The sequence below is a fragment of the Megachile rotundata genome, chromosome 2 (genome assembly GCF_050947335.1).
Source record: "Megachile rotundata isolate GNS110a chromosome 2, iyMegRotu1, whole genome shotgun sequence".
Lineage (NCBI taxonomy): Eukaryota > Metazoa > Arthropoda > Insecta > Hymenoptera > Megachilidae > Megachile > Megachile rotundata.
The window spans coordinates 3,318,021-3,339,348 of NC_134984.1; the positions used below are offsets into that span (position 1 = coordinate 3,318,021).

Below are 21,328 nucleotides of genomic sequence, written 5' to 3' on the forward strand. Positions count from 1 at the left end.
GTAAGAATGTGTATGTATTTTTTATTTGTTCAAATTTGTTTAATAAATGACGTTTCACAACATTTTTGTTGAAATTAATTACTGTACGAATACTTTTTACACTGACTGTACATATTTTAGTAGTGACAGGTAGTAAAATACCGTACTTAAAAATCAAATTTTATGCGAATATGAAACTATACTAGTGCCATAACATTTTTTCTAAGTTTTTTTATAGTAAAAGACATTTTTCACATACACTGCAGTGCATAACTATAGCACCAGCTATTTTTTTACTTGTTCTGTAATTCAGAGTTGGAATGCAAAAAATCAATTGCAGGCGCTGAAATAGTATGGGTCGCAATAAATTTTACATTAAGTCTTATTGAAGTTGCTCTTCTATTAGAAACGATATAATCGAAAATGCGATTTTCGCTTGTTGCGTAATTGTAGCACCACTGTTATTAAGTTAACTTTTCTCGATCCAGTTCAACAATGAATTCGCAGAAGCTAAATAATTACATTTTTTATTAAAATATGTTACGTACGTCGATGATTTTTATTCCTTGGAGATGAATATTCGAGAATAGTCGAAGACCACCGCGGAGCGAGAGTTTAGTCTTGCCTAGCTTTCCCAGTTACCAGGATTCCCTTATTAGGCTTCGTTCGAGAACATTTAACGTCTTCGGACCAACGCGATGAAAATTCGTTAGACGCAAATGTTGGGAAAGTAAATGTAATAGCTAATTGTATTCATAGAAGGAATCTACCTTATCATTTCATATATGTAAGCGACACCTTTATGTAAATATGTAAACTGTATATATTATGTATTCTATTGTTCTCTATATTGTCCTAACAGTCCTTGTAATAAAAGCATTCAGGCAACAACGTGCGTTATTGAATATCAAGTAAAAAATCTTTATCAAGTAAAAACTAATTAATTAATAACAGAAAACGTCACGTTGATTCGTTCCCACCGTCTCCACCACTACTCGTTTTCTACCCATTTTTGAGTATAAAAAGGGTTGTGGAGAAGACGCCTCGGACCCATTTAATTCGTGAACGTCATCTAATACGGAACCTCTGTCCGTGGACCCAGTTGATTCTCGAACGTGGACTAACTAAGGAACCTCTGTCAGAGTTTAGTTAGAGCCATTTCACGTTGAATTACAACTAAGTGACTTTTGCGCAAGATCGGGTTAGAGTCCCCTTCGAGCAACTTTTGATTACCGTACAGTACGTATAGTTTTACTGTTAGGCATTTTTCTAAAGTACTTTCGGGTCCCCGTTTCGCTCGTTTTTCGTTAAAACTAGGCAGGATTAGATTCTCGCTTTGTTGGAGTCGAAACATTTTAAACTCAAGTAAAATCAAGTCAAGAACATCTCTTGTAAAAATCACCTTAACCGACAAGTACACATAACCACTTGTAATTCCGGTTTTGGGAAAAGAATATATTTTCAACTTTTATTTTTAAACTTAATTTTTGCCTTTGTCAATTAAAACCAAAGTCCTAACCAACCCATCAGTCGGTATATCTTAGCCGCTCGAGATATACTGGCATATCTTTTGTTACGAGCACAAATACTAACATTTCCTGTGACACCCGGCGTTAGCCATACGTCGGCTAGTTCACATATCATTTTCCTGGGGCACCCGGCGTTAGCCATACGTCGGTACATCCCCGCGTCGTGAGCAATCCTGTGACCCCCGGCGTTAGCCATACGTCGGCTAGTTCACGATAACCAACCTCCTGGGGCACCCGGCGTTAGCCATACGTCAGCTCATCCCCGCGTCTATTTTCCTTCGGCGCTCAGGTTGATTAACAAACCTGAGTTAGCCTAGTAACACTACCTTGACCAAAAACAGCCCCCAGCCACGCGGCTGTGACCCCTCCGGCTCGTAACAAATACAAAGTCAAATTTCACAAAACTCTTTGTTAAACAATACCACGTAGTAAATATTTGACCGAAGAAGAGAAAGGTAGAATTTTGGCGTTTAAGGAAGGTAAAGTTAGTGTTCGGGAAATTACCCGTAGGCTAGGGTGATCGCATAACGTCATTTTGAATTTTTTAAATGATCCCGTTAATTACGGCAAGAATAAAAAAGGTGGTCCCAAGAGAAAATTGAGAAAAAATTAAAAGAAAAAAAATTAAAAGTGAACTTAACTTAAATATTTTACGATGGACAGTACGTCGAGTTTTATATCGTGAGGCAGAAATTAAAATCAGCACCAAAATTTCTACCACGACATACTGTTGCGAGGCTTGAATTCGCTTGAGCGAACATGCACCGAGATTGGAAAAGCGTAAGTTGCAGTATCTTCAGGATCCGAGTACAAATACCAAATTAAAGAGAACACCAACAGATGCGGAAAAATCAAATATTTATTCTTTATAAAAAAAAAACGTAAAACGTGGTCGCGAAATTGATGTGCTCGATGCAACGGACAATGCAAGACTCCTCAATCGTCGGACGACGCCGTGCGGGGACGTCGCGTCGCGTCGTTGCCCGATTTTCATTTATTTTAACGGTCGATGGAATATTCCATCGACGGAAAATACAATGTTTTACTCGCGCTCTTCACGCTCGCTCTTACAACTCGGCCAGTCCTGACACCTGAGTCCGACCTCGGGCTCGTTCTACAAAACAAACAAAATACTTTTACAATTACAGTTCATAATTACCTTAATCTAAACGGAAACTTATATTCTAATCGGGATTTACGGTGAGCGCCACGGTCGCATATTAGCAGAAGACCAGGTACCCTGGTAAAGCTTCTGTGTATTTTGGAACCCTGCAATGTCGGCTACAATATATCGATCATTTCGTAGTTTTTTTATGATTTCGTAAGCCCCTTTGAACTGAGGAATAAGCTTTTGGGAAATCCCCGGAGTACTTTCGAAATTCTTTAACATTATATAGTCCCCAACCTGGTACTCGTAAGGGGGTTTATGTTTTCTATCATAATATATTTTATTATAATCTTGTTGACGCAAATTTTTCATTTCAGCTCTATATCTAATACTTTCTAAATTTACCGGTTCAGAGTTTACTTCCTTTTGTAAATACTGATTTAACAAATCTGGAACCTTACCCCTTTGATCAATTCCGAACAATAACTTACAGGGGGTTTCACCAGTAGCCTTATTGATAGTATTATTGAGCGCATATTCCGCATCTTCCAATACATCGTACCATCGCTTACCCGGACAATTTTCAGTTGTTTTCGTAAGTATCGGACCTAAAACTCTATTCACCCGCTCTACCTGCCCGTTTGCCTGCGGAGACGCTGTGGCAACCTTCACATGATTAACATTGCTTATTGTAAGGAAGTCATCAAAATCTTTGGAGGTAAAGGCACTACTCCTATCCGAAACAATTACCCGAGGTTTACTATAATGAGCGAAATACAATTTTAAACACGCGATCACCTCTTTTGTCGCAGTTGTCTTTGTTGCATATAATTTCACGTGCTTCGTAAATGCGTCTATAATTAAAAATACATATTTCTTAATATTTACAGTTTTATCCACAGGCCCAAAATGATCGATATGTATCACGGCGAATGGAACGTTTCTTTTAGGAATATTATGTAAAGACCCTTCAGTTTTACCTGATGTAGGCGAGTATGCAATGCATTTCAAACCATTTTTCCTGTGTTCGTCAACTTTTCCTTTTATGTTCGGAAACCAATAATTCTTCATTATTGTATTGCTAGCTTTCTCTGTCCCAAAGTGCCCCATTTCGTCGTGATATCGGTAGATAACATTCTTTTCCATACTTGACGGCATATAAAACAAGAATTTGTCGCCGTGCTTTCTATAAACAAGGCCGTTTCGCATTTCAAAGAACTTATCTTCTTTCAATTCTAATTTTGCCCGTATTTTACTAATTACCGGGTCTCGATTTTGCATGAGCGCCAAGTCAAATTCGAACGGATTTCCTTCCACTACAAGGATATTTTGGGATCTACTTAATGTGTCCGCGTGTGCCATACGCGCGCCCTGTCTATGCTCTATCTCATAATCAAAATTTTGAAGTTCTAGTGCCCATCGTGCGATACGGGGATTCACCTCTTTTTTATTTAAAGTCATACGGAGCGAATTGCAATCGGTTAAAATTTTGAACTTCATGCCCTGCAAATAAACTCGGAAGCGTCTCAATGCATATATTATGGCTAATACTTCTAATTCGAAACTATGATATTTACTTTCGACTTCAGTGGTTCGTTTTGAAAAATAGAATACCGGATGGAACTTCATATCATTTTTCCGTTACACCAAGATTGCACCATATCCTTTTGAGCTAGCGTCACAATGAAGCTCAGTCTCATCTTTCGGACTATAGATCGCAAGCACGGGAGCTTCTACTAATTTAGTTTTTAAAACATGAAACGCTTTTAACTCTGCTTCCCCAAATTTAAATTTCGCGTCTTTCTTCAACAAGCTATACAATGGATGGGCAATAGAAGCAAATCCCTCAATAAATTTTCTAAAATACGAACATAGTCCTAAAACACTTCGAACATCACGCACATTTTGCAGTACAGGAAATTCTTCAATACTCCGAATACTATCTTTTGGTGGGCTTATTCCTCTTTCATTTATGTAATATCCTAAATATTCTATGTTTGTATACAAAAATTTACATTTATCTAGCCTTAGTTCCATTTTATTCTGTACGAGTAAAGTGAAAACATGACGCAAAACTTGTAAATGATGTTCCAATGTTCGCGTAGCTATCAATACATCATCTAAATAAACAACAACATCCCCCGATTTGATAAGCTCTGAAAGGATATCATTAATAAATCTTTGAAAACGAGACGGTGCAACCTTGAGACCGAAGGGCATCCGCAAATATTCAAACTGGCCCAAAGGCGTGACAAAAGATGTATACATACTCTGTAATTTATCTTTTTCGCAGTAAGCTATTCGACGGGGTGTTGAATGGAAAGGTCGATGATTATTTAAAGTTAATTTCAGTTCGGCATCTACCTGCGGTAATGTAGGACGCAGCGGTTGCAAATATTGTTCCGTAAAGATTTTCTTAAATTCCACGTAAGCATTGTAAGATATTTGGGGGTCAACTTTTAACGAATCTACTATGTTTTCAGCGGAGGGATCCAACAAAATATTCAAAATTTCAAGGACCTCTTCGTTTTCAGGCGGTGTTAAACTTAATTCAAATGTCTTAAGAGCATCTCGACCCAAGACTACAGGCGCGGACATCGTTTGATTCGACACAACTAATAATAATATATCTCTACACACGTCATTAACCCAGACTTTCGCACGTATCACACCTTTAGGATTTAACGGAGATTTATTTATTCCTACGAACCGATTTCGTAATTCATCGGAAATTTCATCAATGTCGCACGGAACAAACATTTCTTGAATAAAACTCACCGGACTTCCCGTATCAAACAGTGTGAGCAAACTTACTTTTACATCGCCCAGTTCGTAATTTACATCACTATGGAATTTGCTGTCTGGCGGTGGAGACGTCTGAACGCAGGTGACTTGCGGTTTCACCCTTTTAGGGCAGGTATGAAATAAATGACCCATCCCTCCGCAATGGAAACATGACCCTTTTTCTCTCTTCGGCAAGCGACATTCCAAGGATCGATGTCCTATTCTGTTACAGTTGTAACAACGTATCGGGGGTACTGCTGGGGGTACTGCTGATTCCTTCGCTGTTGACAGCTCCTTCATCCTCGATTGATTCATTGAGATTCCGGAAGTCGCTGGATTTCTTGAGGCACGTGGCAATCTAACCTTGCTGAATGCTTTCAATAAAGCCGGCGTTGTCGTGAAATTGCATAGACGCGCCTGATTTCGCAAGGTCTGATCGGGTATCCCGTCAATCGCTGAGTCCACTATTTCCTCGTCTGGTACTGGGACTCTGTTCGCCAAAATTAATTTATCGTGGAAATACTCATTAAAACTTTCATTGGTAATCCACTTCCTCAATTCGAATTTTCTACGGACCTCCAGTCTGCTTTCCCGATAATCGAACATTGTCTCCATACGGCTTAACAATTCCTCGGTACTGACCTGGAGATGTTCTGTTCTAGATTGAAACCAGCTCAATGCCTTCCCTTTCAATTTGGACCCGATAAGGATCCTCGACGAGCTGTCGTCCAGGTTGTAAGTTGCAACCAACAAATTCAGCTGCGTTTTCCAATTTTGGAAACTCTGCTCCATACCGCTAAATTCCGGTAACAATTCACCAACTTCCCTGATATCTCGAGTCGATCTTCTTTCCGGTTCCTGGATCGGACCGGTCGGGCGCCGTAGAGCATCATTTTCAAGCTGAAGAAGTTTTAATTCACGTTGCATCAGTTCTCGCTCCCGTCGCATGAGATCCATCTCCATGCGTGGAAACCGCATAGGTATATGTATATACAGGGTGTCCCGTAACTAGTCTTACTCCCTGAAAGAGGTAGTAGAGGACGTCATTCTGAACAAGATTTTCCTTTGCAAAAATGGGGTTTGAAGCTTCGTTTTTGAATTATTAAGCAAAAACACGGACCAATCAGAGCGCGAGGATTACGCGCGCTCAGACGCGAAAGCGACAGCTTCGAAAATGACAGTCGATCGTGATCGTGAACAAGCGTAATATAGATCCAGGGTGATATAGATCCATGATCCGGGTGTGTGTAATTCAATTAAGATGGTGTGGTTCAATTTTATTATACGGGTATTACAATTTTGCGGATGTGGTATTAATTTTGTTAGAATTTGGATTTCACAAGGTCCGTTCGGAATAGCTTGGAAGATTGGACGGTGTAGTTTACATAAATACATTTCTTGCATTACATATTTTACATTTGTTGAGATCGTTATTTCCGATGTGAACGTAATCTAGAGTATTTGGGTCTAGTGCTGCATGCGTTTCGGTTGCGTCGATATAGGCATGAGTGGAACCATTGATTTTTGTAGGTACCGGATAAACTTTATTAATTTTGTAATATTTGGAATTTATCCGAGGGATTTGGAGGATAACCGTAATCGTTTGCGAGTTTGCATATGACGCTAGATTAGATAGTTCATATAGGCTATGAATATTATTTTCTGTAGGTGTTATTGGAAAACTTAAATCTGGTAGAAGCTGCGGGATAGCTGCTTGTAGCCATTCTGAGATTTGTGCTGGTAATATAACTGTGGGGTTAACTATACCCCTTTTTATATCTAGTGAAAATTCTAACAGATCATTCGCATCTTCCACTAAGTTTCTTATAATATTCCCTAGAATAATTGCGTTTTCGTCTATTGCGGTTGTGATGTGTTGTCTGTCGGTCTCTGTTTGTAACAGTTGTTTAAGTGTGTTCGTGCTATCGAATAACATTTTTTCATTTTTGTTTATATTTTCGACCGATTCATTGAATAATTTAATATTTGCGTTAATGACTTGCGTTTATTCAATCGCCGAGGTTTTTAGAGCGGCCCCTTCTTGTGTGAGTAGTCGTATCTGTTTGTCAGTTGTCGTTCGGTATTCTGCGTCTATAGTACGGAATAAGATTTTTGCAAGGTAACCTATGCCGTTTATCAGACCCCGGCGGGTGCGCGCGTTGCCTGTTATTTGTTCCACGTACTTTAGGTTTAAAGAGATGCGTTCAAGTTCTTTTTGATGTGTTGTAGCAAATTGTTTACAAAATGTATGCAGCTTATGATATTCGTTATTTAAACAGCTTCTGGTTGCTGCTGTTAGGGCGTTTTGTAGTCGAATTTGACGTGCAGCTAGTGATGTCGTATTCAGATGTAGAGCTAGTTTTCAGGTGTTACCGTATGTTTGTAGTTTGCCTAATTCTTCAAAATATATTCCAGGGTTGTGTAAAAATTTGTTGATCGTGCATGGTTCCGCTACTGAGCCGATGCTTGTTATAAGTAGAGTCAAACTCAATATCCTGTAATAAAAGACGACCTTGATTGGAAGTGGCTCGCTTCGCGTCTACATAGACATAGATTGTTAGTTTAAAAGGGGAATATGTTTTGCTAGATACCGATAAAAATGTGTTATCTATTAGTTTATTGTTAGTTCATAAAATGTTTTAGACGGTTGATGTGTATTCGCAGTGTTCGTCTTCCCTTTTTGATTGTGTATTTTTCTTTATCGTGTTTCTGTAAGACTGTGTAAGGTCCTATTCAATTTGCTGCTAATTTTTTCGTTCGTCCTTGTCGAAGTGTTTTGTCTCGTAATAATACTTGATCTCCTGGTTTGAATATTTTTTCACTGGCCGATTTGTCATAGTATCGTTTCGTTGCTATTTTACTGTTCCTCAGAGCTTCTCTTGCTATTAAGTTCGTCGAACGTATGCGTTGTTTTAACTCGTGTGCGTAATGGTCATATGTGTAATTCGGTTGGGGTGGTAAATTAAGTGATGTTGGTAGTTTGGCTTGTCTTCCGTATAATAATTCATATGGTGTGAATTTTGTAGCAGAATGAGGTGTGGTATTATACAATGTGAACATGGCATAAGGAAGCCATTCGTCCCAACTGGTCTGGTCTTCGTTGATAAAATTTTTTTAATATTCTGCTAGTGTTCTGTGACTTTTCTCAAGGGCGCCGTTTGATTCGGGATGATACGCGGTGGTTTGAATTTTTTCTATATGTAACAGTTTGCATGTGTCCTTGAATATTTGGCTAAGAAAATTTGTTCCCTGATCAGTTAATATTTTTCGCGGTATTCCGTGTTCGCATATTATTTTAGTTACGAATTCTTTAGTGATCGTATTTGCTTCTTGGTCCGGTAATGGTATAGCCTTACTAAATTTTGTTAACCCGTCTTGGAAAATTAATATGTATTTATTTCTGTTATTAGTTTCAGGTAATGGGCTTACAATATCTAACGCACATTTTTCGAAGGGTATTGCTGGGGTATCTGTTATTACCATTGGCGCTTTAGTTGTTTTATATAGTTTGTATTTTTGACATTTTACGCATTTACCAATGTAATTTTCAACGTCCTTTTTAATCCCTGGCCATGAATATTTTAATAATATACGTTTACGTGTTCGTTTTGTTCCCTGATGTCCACCTAAAGGAGCGTCGTGGTATTCGTATAATATGCGTTCCTTGTCTTCTTCAGTGTAAGTGTCTGGTTCAGTTTCGTCATCTGTCCCGGAGTTAGCTGAGAGTTCCTTGTCTGCTAGATCGTTGTCAGATCTGGCGTCAGCATTATTGTTGACCGTTTGATTACTGACTGTTGGTATTTTCCGCGGCCTACCTCTACCGCGTTTGACGACGAACATTCTACTTAAAAGCATTTTTGTTAGTCTTTCCTTCCTTGTAACGGATTTCGTAATCATATTCCTCTAATTTTAATCGCCATCTCATTAATCGAGATCCTGGATCCTTCACGCTGAACAGCCACGTTAAGGGTTTATGATCCGTAACAATAGTGAATTTTGTTCCGTAAAGATATGGTCTGAAATGTTGAGTTGTCCAAACAATTGCCAAAAGTTCTTTTTCAGTCGTGCTATAATTGATTTCTACGCTATTGAGAACTCTACTCGTGTAAGCGACTGGTAGGTCTTTTCCGTTATGGTCTTGAGATAAAACTGCTCCTATTGCCTTTCCCGAAGCGTCTGTTGTTAATATAAATTGTTTCGAAAAATCAGGGTATTGCAATAGTGGTGCCGATGTTAATTTTTCTTTTAGTAAGTCAAATGCTTCTTGTTCTTGCGCGGTCCATCTAAACTCTACCTCTTTTTTCAGTAGTTGTGTTAATGGTTTAGCTATCTTCGAAAAATTTTCTATAAATTTCCGTTAATAACTAGCTAACCCTAAGAAAGATTGGATATCTTTAGCCTTTTTCGGAATAGGAAAATTTCTAACAGCAACTAATTTTGATGGATTTCGTTTTATCCTTCTCAGTGTAATGACCTCGTTTATCGCGGGTACCTTTCCTACAATCTTACTGTATTTAAGTAAAATTAGATCTGCTCCTGTATCTACTAGCATTCGCGCTTCTACATCTTTTATTTCTCAGGCTTGTATTTTAACAATGTTTTTGGGCCTAGCTGCTCCCTCGGTACAGTTTATTCTATATGAATCCACCGTTCTTTCGTTCGGACCTGGCTATCTGATATTAGCAGTGTCTGTGTTTAAACGCGGTCTGGATTCTCTATTTGATCCTGCTTCTTGCCGATAACTCGAATTATTTCGGCCGTTGTCCCTAACTAAAGTTCTACAATCTCGTTGAACATGTCCCGGTTTTTTGCAATAATTGCAAATTATTGAAGTATGGCGCACCTCTCGTTTAATACCAAAACTTTGACGGTTACACGGGAGATGGCCAGGTGAAACTGTCATCCGAGGCATGCTCAATCGCGCCTAACAATTCTTAGCGAGATGCCCTTGTCGATGGCATCTTTCGCAGTTCTGAACATTGGAACTGAAACGGTTTCTATTTGGTCCGGAACTATTCGGGTTTTTATAGTCACTAAATTTTCCAAAATTTCGTGTTGGGGTTAAAACTAGCGATTGTTCTTCTTCTATGGTCGCTGTTATGGCAGTTTTAAGATTATCATACTGCCTCGACCGTATGATGATCCTTAACTTTTCTTTCAACTCGATGGTAAAAATATTGAGAGCTTGCTCGTTAACTGACTCTGCTAACACGAGATTTACGGCATTCGTATTCCTTGGCTTTAACGTTATTTGTGTTAATTCGGTCTTCAGTTTTTCTAGTCTCGTTGCGTAGTCCCTAACACTTTCTCCGTCTCTTTGTCGACATGCATTAAATCCTGTTTGCACAGTACATAGTGACCGTTTTTCAGTAAACAAAGTGGTTAAAGTTGTCTGTAATGTCTCGAAACTGTCTATGTCTCTATATTCAAACTCTATTGCCGCTCTGTCCTTTAGTTTCGTTCCTAAAATTGCTCGCAATAAAAGTGGGTGTTTGCGTTCTGCTACTAATTCTTTTGCAATAGTAAATGATCTAATAAACGTTCAATTACCGATTCTCCTCCAAATTCCTTTACAAGAGAGAGTGCGGTTATAACGGGGGTCGTCATTTCTACTGTTTCTAATAATGTGAAATCGTGGATATTGATAGGGAATTCTCGTTGCGTGGTTACGTGTTCTAAATCGCTGTCACCCGATAAATCGCTTTCTATACTAAAATGAGGTGCGCGTAAACGTCGTCGAATTGATGTTGTTGGATCGAAAAAGGGGGTTTTGACTTCTTCGGTGTATGTTAAAAGATTATCGAATATGGAGTCGCAAGATTTAGATATAGCCTTACAGTATGGCAATCCAAATTTTTCTATATCACCACTGTTTCCCGACATACAAGATTTTGGTTTACAAAAATAGTTACTCGAAATTATACTACTTATAATATTAGTTGCGCTCGCATGTCGTTGCTTTTCTTCAGTTGGTTGTCTTTTCCAATCAGCTAACGGTCCTCGGGCTGCAATCAGCTGTTTTCACGTTCTACCGTATGCTCCTACTGCTTTATGACGATGGTTGATCCGGGCAGTCGGTCTCCTCAGATGATCCGCTCCTGGATTTCTCCAAATTGACAGTAGACCACGGCTTGATGTGCTTGGTATCGTGACGATCTGTCCGGGCTGGTTGCGTCTCCACGGAGAACTTGCTTTATGCAGCTTCTTGATGCCCTTTACTGGGTCATTTCATGATTCATCAAAGAATTTCATGATTCTTTGTGGAATTACAATTATGTGTTGCAATTCCTGTGGCACACTATAGCTCACCGTGTTGCACTATCACGTATAAAGTAATCTATCCCACCGCTGCCACCAAATTTGTTGTGCTCCTCGGGGTACAATGTTGTATGGAGGATAGATTAGGGTCAGGGAGCGTCAAAGAAGTGGACTTCACCGGTCAACGAGTGTAAAATTGGAAAAGACTTTATTCCTTCTGATAATAACACAAGGATCTTTAATATTTAACTCTTACTTTCGATCTCCGAGCCCTGGCGGTGTATCGTCTTTTATATGCTTCGCAATTCGGTTTTGACCAGGTTCGAAATACTTTCGATGCTGACTATGGTGTCCTACTATTGGAGCTGACGATAACCATTCCATAGTTGTTGCACAATGACCTGGTTCGTCGCTATGTGCAACTCTTATTGCTGACGGGGTACAACAATATATATATTTATTCATTTATTTAAGAATTTATTCTTAGAGTTTTGCCCACTACTTACGAAATACTCTGCATTCATCAACCAAAAGCTAAAACCAATTTTGTATAGCGCGCAATCGTTCATGCAGTCAAAAGACATTCACACACATAAAATTACAAATTAAAACGTTAATTAAATAATTCTAATATGGACAGTTTTACTTGTGTAGGAAAATACTCTACACACTTTTTATGTAGTATTTCGTGCTCTTTCAATTGACGTAGTCGGTTTTCTTAAAAAAGTAAAATTCAAGAACTTATTTCCAAAAAATGTCGTAATTTTATAACTAATTATTTAATTAGCAAGTGTAGTAGAGCGATTTCACCGCCACATACGAAAGATAGCCGTGTAAACTTCGAAAGACCCAGGTTATTGCCGATACAGATGACTGGTAATTATACGAAGTTCGATCTTGGGTTTCTCCTGATAGTTTTATATCGAGAATTCCTAATTTATCTGGGAATTCCCACATTGCCTTAAGCTTTTGGCGACCGTTTTGGTCGCTAGCCGTGTTTGGGCGCTAGCTGTCAAGCAATACTATTTTCCAATAAAACTCAACGTATAGTTGTTATTAATCCACCCGTTACCCGACAAAATACTGTATACTCCATTAAACTAGTTACTTGCGTTTAATACATTACCGATTATTCACTAAAGAAGATCCAGAAGACAGTCTTGCGAAAGGAAGAAACGTGCGACAAGAAGCGAATTTTCGCGAATGTTGATATCGAGCTCGCAGTACGTGAAAAATGCGGAGCGTTCGCGAAACCGTTAGAGCGGGCTACACGTAACCGCTCACAATGCAGGCCACAAATGCGAATTTGTTGATTGTGACAACGAACGCGGCAGATTCTTGCTGAGCTTTTTTGGGAGAGGACGATGTAAATACCACGGTCGCTCATTATAGTAAAGGACAAAATGAAGTCTAGCTTTCAGGTGCCTTGTTCAATACGGGAAAGTACAAGGATTCTAATCTGATTTCCCTGGGATGGAGACGAACGGTGGAGTCTATCCCTGCGCTGGTCGCCTTCCACGAAATGGACGGAAGAACATCTCGGATGCGTCTAGGTTCGTTTTCGAAGAAAGTTAATAAATTGTAAGATTTTAATGTCCAAAAGCTATGCTTTTTATTCTCGCGTTTTTCGTTTATAATTCTTTTATGTCTTGTAAACGTATCTTGATCTATTGCACTTTGTAATAAAATTGGACCAATTTTAAAACCTCATTTAAAACGAATAAATTTATTATATTTGTTCAGAATTCTTTCTTGCGACTTCCTGTTATTCCTATAAGATCCCTCAATATTTTCCTGCAAGTTATTATTTTTTACATAATTAAAAACACTTTCTACTAAAAATTACTTGTATAAAATTTTGTCTAAAGTCAAAATCTAACTTTATCTCATCAGCACTGGAATAATATTCTAAGATCTGCTCTGTTACAAATTTGTACCGTGTAAGAGATCTGCCAAATCATTTGATTCACTTAGAAGTCACTTTAATATGAGATCAATTTTATCCATGTGTAATAGTGTTTATGTAATGAGAAAAATTCTGCATGGATGCGTATGTGTGTTTGAAAGAGGAACGAGCAAGAATGAAGAAGGTCGATAAGTGACTATTCGTCTGAAAACGAATAAATATCGCGTGATAAATTAATAAAACCCTATTATTATTATCATTGTGGTTATTATTACTATTATTATTAGCCCTGTGTTTTTGTTGTCATCCTTACACGCGTTACATGACATACATAAGTAGATCACAAAAAATGTAATTATCTGAATGATCTGCCAGGTGACTGCTTTGAGAAAGATGAGAAATATTAACTTTTTCATTGCTGTAGGAATGGATCGGCGAGATGGTCGAATTAAAATGGCTCGGCTTCTAACAAATACTGAGTTTAATATAAAGAATAATAAAATAATTTTAAGAAAAAAAATACGCCGACTTCGAAATGCACTAAAAAGTATAAAATAATTTCTATTTCCTAATGAAGTAATTTCTATTTCATTCAATCATACAATTACGTCACAGATATGAATGAAACCTATTTACTCGTTAGGTAGTATATTAAATACATTTCAACCGTTTCGGAGGCGGCGCAAAATTAAAAATACCTCACTAAACGTTGCTGCCAATAACCAGTTGATTGTGGTATGGCGTATTGGAAATTAATAAATCCTGAGAAAGAATACGAACCATTATAGATATATCTGGTAATATACGTAAATGTAACGACTGCATCTTCATTTCGCAACGTTTCTAATATAAATGAAATTGAATTGACTTCGTTCGCGTGTGGAAGCCATGGATCTAAGAACCTATAAACGGAGCCCACTACGCGGGAATTACCAAATTTGCGGCAGATGGGCTCCATCTTTATAGTATATGCGGCGATCGAATCTTTCCGTCCCATACTCTATGAATCTAGATAGACCATAGTTACATTCTATACGCACTAACACTTACTTCGCGGCGTGCTGTCGAGTTATATGTATAGAAAAAAAAATAGCTATACAAGCTTTGCCTATGTTTGGTTGTCCAAAGGTTGATATGTTCAAGAAAATCTTTTAATTTTGCGCCGCCTCCGGAAAGGTTGAAATGTATTTAATATACTACCTAACGAGTAAATAGGTTTCATTCATATCTGTGACGTAATTGTATGATTGAATGAAATAGAAATTATTTTATACTTTTTAGTGCATTTCGAAGTCGGTGTATTCTTTTATTTTAAAATTATTTTTTCCGAATATCAGCTGCGACGCACAGTGGCGAAAAACGGCGAAAACGTGGACAAAAGTCAAAAAATGAAAATCGCAATTCTTGAAATCCGTTTAATGGAATTAGTTTATAAGGAATCTGTGCATACTGTTTTCACAGTTTTAATGATTTTATTACTACCATTTCGAAGATATGAGCCTCCAAAGTTGAACATTTTTTAAAGTCAATTTTTCCGGGTAAAGTTTAACATAATGCTGTTCATTATTTTTTAAATATTATGTTCATCCATTCTTATCGGCTGTTTATATGATACTTTAACATTATAATTATGTAGGTTGCACAACAAAATGTTTATTATTAACACTGATGTGGAAAAACATATAAACCATAGTCATATTTAATGTTTGTGTAAGGTAAAAGTTGTGATCTTCACCTCGGTTCACCTACCAAATAGGCTTAAATGAAAGCTGGAAACTTCTGGAACAAGAATCTGTAAAGATATCTTGCGGTAATTTGCGGTTTTCTGAGTTATTCACATTTATGTTCACGCGCGCGCCCTATTATCATATGTGACAACAGCGGTTTCGAACGTTTTTCAAATATGTCGTCGCTGACCGTTGCAAAAAGTCTTGTTTTGTAGGTGAGATTTCAATATCCACACCCATATATATATATATATATATATATATTACATATTAGATACTTAAACATTATTAAATAATTTAAAAAAAAAAAATTTATTTGCAATTTCTGATAATAAAAAATGAATTTGCTAATGAAAAAAATATTATTATGATAGTTCAAACATTCAAGTTTAAAATGCAAAAAGATTTAATTAATTTCGATAAATAGTTTACGAGATAAAAATTCATACGTACTAGTTAACTAACCGTATTAGTTAACTAACAAATCAAAATTCGATTTTTAACACAAAAAACTAATTTGTAACACTAATGTAATCATTTTATCGAAAAACATTTAAATAATTTATCTCAGAATCGAAGATATTAGTTTTGTCCACGTTTTCGCCGTTTTTCGCCACTGTGCGACGGTGCAGTTACTTCTTGTTATTGAAATTTCAATATTTTTCCCTGAATGTTTCAGTTTGATTTCGTCGGGTTACGAATGTTAATTATTAGTTATTTGCTACCGATTGATTATAAAGTTGATTATTATAAAATTGATTATACAGTTATTATAAAACATGTTAATATTACTAATTTGTTTTCAGATACTGACGAATGAAGAAATATTGACCGACATTTTAGAAAAGTACGAGAGACTGTTGAACTTCATAAACAGCGTAAAATTGGTAGATGAAAAATAACCGTTCGGCAACAGTAATAGCGAATACTGTAATTACAAATCAGCATTTAGACATTACCCAATTGACACACGTCGATTTTTATACGCTTTGAATATGACATAGAACTCAACAAAATATTTGACACGTATTTTTTTATGGCCAATCGTACATGCTGAAGGGGTGAAAATAGCTCCCAAAGGTGGTGTTGCAAAACATGTTTTCTTGAATATCTCAGGAAGTATTAGGCATAGGCGAAAAATTCAAAATGGGATTTATGTGTTTTTGGATAGAAAATTTTTCTATGTAATCATCTTTTTGATGAATTTTTTGGGCAAAATATTGATCTATTTTCATAAAAAATGGCATAAACTATACATCTTGGCAAAAATACGGATAAATTGAAATTTTTAAGTTTATCGTCGTAGTAGATGTTATTGCGTTGCAAATTGTACTCACATCTCGACTCTGCTAGCCGTCTATAGTAACGTCTGCGTTCTTTTTTAATATAAAATTGTGTAATGTTATTCAATTAATTTGCACTATGCTTTGTTAATCGCTTCATGAATAATAGAAAATTTTCGGCATGGCAAATGAAAGTACCGGCAATCCGCATCGTAAAACAGATAAGTACTGGCAGACGTGATGAACGTGCTAGTGGTTCATTAAAATAGGATTGGTTATTACTCTAAAAATGTTCCACGCTTAAAAAAGTATGCTACCCTTGAGAAGAGAGCTGATGTTATTAGTTCTAAAAAGTATTGATATTGGTACCCTCAAGAAGGACTGGTGTTTTAATTTTAAAAAGTGCTTGAAAAGTTCTAGTTATAAGTTTAGTTATATCTAGTTTCAGTAATTTTCGTTGTTAGTATGGTGACAACAGATGGTGTTAAATACTGTTTCATATTATACATATACACCAATATTAGACACGCACAAGAATTCCCTATTTAAAGACCAACAATTTACAAAAAAAAGCATCCAAGTATTTCCTTTAATTCCGGAGATATTCCCAAAAATATGATTTCAGCCCTTAATTTTGTGGGCTATTTTCACCCCTTCAATGTGAACGTACTTTTGAATTTAGAAGATAAGAATCATTTTATGGGCGTGAACCTTGAATGACATTGCAAAGTCAACATAAAGCAGATCAATGCATTCGTCTTGAGGAAAGCTATGTGTCTAGCGTAACAGAAAACTACGTTTCCATTTAAAAAAACGGAGGTTATTTTCAAATCTCAGAGTGGCCTCTATCCAGAAACAAACAGTGTACACCATTGAATGATAATGAGCCACCCTGTATAATTAAAAATTATTAAAAAAAGGTGAAAGTCAATAATTATTCGTAGATAATGTTAGAAGAGCAAATCGTGATTTATCCTTTCTTATATTGTTCATAATCCTTCAATAAGATATTTATTAGATTAAGTTGATAAAGTTTGCTGGTAGGAACTTAGATACCCGGTATCTTTTATATAATTTTTAATAATTTTTTTTTGTATAATAAACTATGGCAGTCCAATGAGGCATATGCACATAATTGATAGAAAAATTCTTTACCATCAGATTCAATCATGGTTGAAATGTTTGTAATCTTATGACTGTTATGAAAATGCAAATGTCAAGAAAATTAATATTTTGGAAAATAAATCGGACATAGTTGAATACGATAAAGAAAGCTGTCCTGTATTACTTTGAGCTCTAAAAATTGAAATAGCTAATGCAAATGTAAACACGAGTTAACTCGTGATCGACCAACAATGTTTTGACGTAAAAACACGAGTTAACCCATGGTCTGTCAACAATGTGCTAAAATAAAACAATTGTAACGACTTTGGAACCTAGGTTCAGATGTCACAAGCGCTCGTGAGGTAAAGAGCGGTTTTTACCGACTGAACGACTCGTTTTCGCAAATAACTAAATGTAAAGAATGTGGGATTCGTGTGGTGTGCGGTTAAGGAGTGAAATCCACAGGTCAACATCTTTCAATAACAAGATTTATTCAATAAAACGATAAGAAAAATGAAGTTAACAAATAACAATAACAATAACAACAAAAATAATGAAGAATATATAGATTATAAATGATTAATTAGAACAAAAGAAACTAAATAGATTTTGATTAATAATAATAAGAACTCAACACGAATAGTGCATAATTAGAGAAAGTAAATTGAATTTAACAAAATGTAATTCGCTAGTTAATACTTTATGTTGAATAGCACCTAAGTCTGATTCTTGGATAAAGTTAACTACGCTTTTATAAAATTAATTAAATTTGATATTCTATGTGATTTGATTCTCTCTTTCGAAGCTATCGTAATGACAAGATTTTACTTGATTAATACGTTTATAATTTATAATGAATCCTACCTAACAAGGAAACATATCGAACCGCGACACACCGATTTTAATGAAACTTATGTGAAAGATAGTTCTCAAGAAAATATTTGACACGTATTTTTTTTATCGGCCATCATTCACATTGAAGGGGTGAAAATAGCCCTCGAATTATTCAGAAATCAATTAACGACATATGAAGAGGTATAAAATGTCTAAAATATTATAAAAAATTGTAAAAATAATGATATTTTTACTAAAAACGCTGATTGCCCCTCTTCACAGGAGGTGATTTTGAATTATATATCTAATAAACATTACAACAAACAACAAATTCCAAAAACACGTATCCTCTATTTTTGTCCATAGTTTACGTACACGAAGTTGCAAAACAATAGATCAACATTTAGTGCAAAAATTTAAACAAAAATGATAAATTTTCAAAATATTATTTAAACAAATAAAGTTTATTGAAATTTTTTTACGCACAAAAATTTCCTATTTAAAGACCAACAATTTACAAAAAAAAGAATCCAATTATCTTCTTCAATTCCGGAGATATTCCCAAAAATATGATTCCAACCCCCAACTTCGAGGGCTATTTTCACCCCTTCAATGTGAACGGTGGCCGATAAAAAAAATACGTGTCAAATATTTTCTTGAGAACTATCTTTTACATAAGTTTCATTAAAATCGGTATGTCGCGGTTCGATATGTTTCCTTGCAAGTGTGATTCGGTTTCTAAATATATAAATGAAATTTTACAAAATTAATAATGTTAGCGCGTTATAGTCTACCGCAGCGAGGAATCCGACCTAAGTGTGATTCTCTAAGTGTATTTAGATACGCTTTCGCAAAATTGGACAGATTAATGATTTTATCTATTATCTGACGTGGTGTAGTCGATTACGAGAATTACGCTAGAGTCAGAACAATATTCTTTTATTAATTCAACTTCTAAAATTCGTCTAAAGTTAATGAATTTTCTCCGAACAATTACTCTTTCATAATTTGACTCAACAACTACACTAGTCAAAAAAATTAAGGGAACAGAAAAATTCCTTAAATTGTTAGGTCATTTTCAAATTGCTCTGCCTCCGTTGAAATTCATCACAGAAGACATCCAAAATAGTCATTTTGAAGCTTCAGGTCTCTAGTTTTCGACCCTTTATCTCAAAAATTTTTCAAACCCATTATCATTAACAAAATATACAAAAAATCGCGATGAAAAAATTTTAGATTTTTTTTTCTTTTTTTTAAGGCTTGTAAAAACATGGCAAAATTTTTTTGATTAATGTCACTTCCAGATTGCTGTTCCTTGTTCCTTCCCCTATAATTTGCACGTCCATGAAGTTCGTTTCGACGATCGGTCGCAAAGTTATGAGCTACCAAAGCCGAAATGACGCTTTTTCCTTTTATAGTCCTTATCTCATGAACCCACTATCGAACAGAAATTGTAAATACAGTTCCAGAAAGCGGAGAATGCACTCTTTAAGATGACTATATCAGTTTTTGATTCGATGTTTTTTTTATGCTTAATATTGATGTAAAAAGACGTCAAAAAACGGCGTTTTTTCCTCAAATTACAAAAGTTACGGTATCTTTGTAAATAAGTATTGTAATGATTCTGCCTAGGCTTTTTTCTTAAGCTCATATTGCCCACAAAATGTGTGCGAAGTTTCAAATGGCTCCGATTCTTTGTTCCTTATGAAAAGATGTATCAAACTTTGAAATTTGAACGATAAGTGTTAAGGAAACGTCATTATTGCTCCTATCCGCAACTAATCCGTTTGTTCGGTAATAAAGTTTGTGTCTCTGCATTTACCGGTACTTTTGCTGAATTTTTAAAAAATGCTTTGGTCTGAGAAGGTCGGATTTACGCTTCTCTTGTGTGTGTGAGTTCGTGCGTATGTGTGCCGTGTATATGCAGGTACATGAACGTGGGAGCGCGCAGATATGTGCGCCTGCAGCAATGCTGCGCGGGTGAGTGTAATTTTGTTGTTTCAATAAAAATTCGAGGACTTGTAAATTTAATATCGAGTATTACCACCACGGTTGTTAATTACATCTTGCAAACGTTCGCGCATATTAATGCATCGCCGTATCATGGCTTGGGGAATTTGGTTCCAAATTCGAAGAAGCGTATTTTCCAGCGCACGTAAATTCCGTAAATACGGATAGTCCGTTCGGATAGCAAGCCGGTATATTAATGAAATTTTAAGTCCGCATGTCTTACCTATTCGTCAATACACTTGAATCCGATCTAGATTAATCCAAGACAATGCTCGACCACATACAGCGAACGTTTCAAAACGGTTCCTGTCGCAACATCGAATTAATACGCTACCAGATCCAGCAATGAGCCCAGATCTCAATCCAATTGAACACGTTTGCAATATGATTGGGCGTCGATTGTGAACGGACTATTCGCATTTACGGAATTTACGTGCGCTGGAAAATACGCTTCTTCGAATTTGGAACCAAATTCCCCAAGCCATGATACGGCGATGCATTAATATGCGCGAACGTTTGCAAGATGTAATTAACAACCGTGGTGGTAATACTCGATATTAAATTTACAAGTCCTCGAATTTTTATTGAAACAACAAAATTACACTCACCCGCGCAGCATTGCTGCAGGCGCACATACCTGCGCGCTCCCACGTTCATGTACCTGCATATGCACGGCACACATACGCACGAACTCACACATACAAGAGGAAGCGTAAATCCGACCTTCTCAGACCAAAGCATTCTTTAAAAATTCAGCAAAAGTACCGGTAAATGCAGAGACCCAAACTTTATTACCGAACAAACGG

General features: G+C 36.5%; 1 protein-coding gene across 3 annotated transcripts in view; it reads right to left on the bottom strand.

Annotated features, from left to right (window-relative positions):
- T48 (FU domain-containing protein T48) overlaps positions 1-21,328 on the bottom strand; it is a 64,093-nt gene that overhangs the window by 33,118 nt on the left and 9,647 nt on the right. Inside the window, exons 2-4 of one of the 3 annotated variants that reach the window (XM_076542131.1) lie at positions 7,774-7,895; positions 5,431-6,421; positions 38-2,622 (exon numbers count right to left, since the gene is read on the bottom strand). The exons of 1 other annotated variant lie outside the window; for it this stretch is intronic. In XM_076542131.1, the coding sequence (XP_076398246.1) occupies positions 2,551-2,622; positions 5,431-6,378 (1,020 nt within the window). In that variant the 5' untranslated portion in view covers positions 6,379-6,421; positions 7,774-7,895 and the 3' untranslated portion in view covers positions 38-2,550. Of the gene's footprint in view, positions 1-37; positions 2,623-5,430; positions 6,422-7,773; positions 7,896-21,328 lie in introns of those variants that run through there. One more of the 3 variants, XM_076542132.1, reaches the window with a different exon arrangement.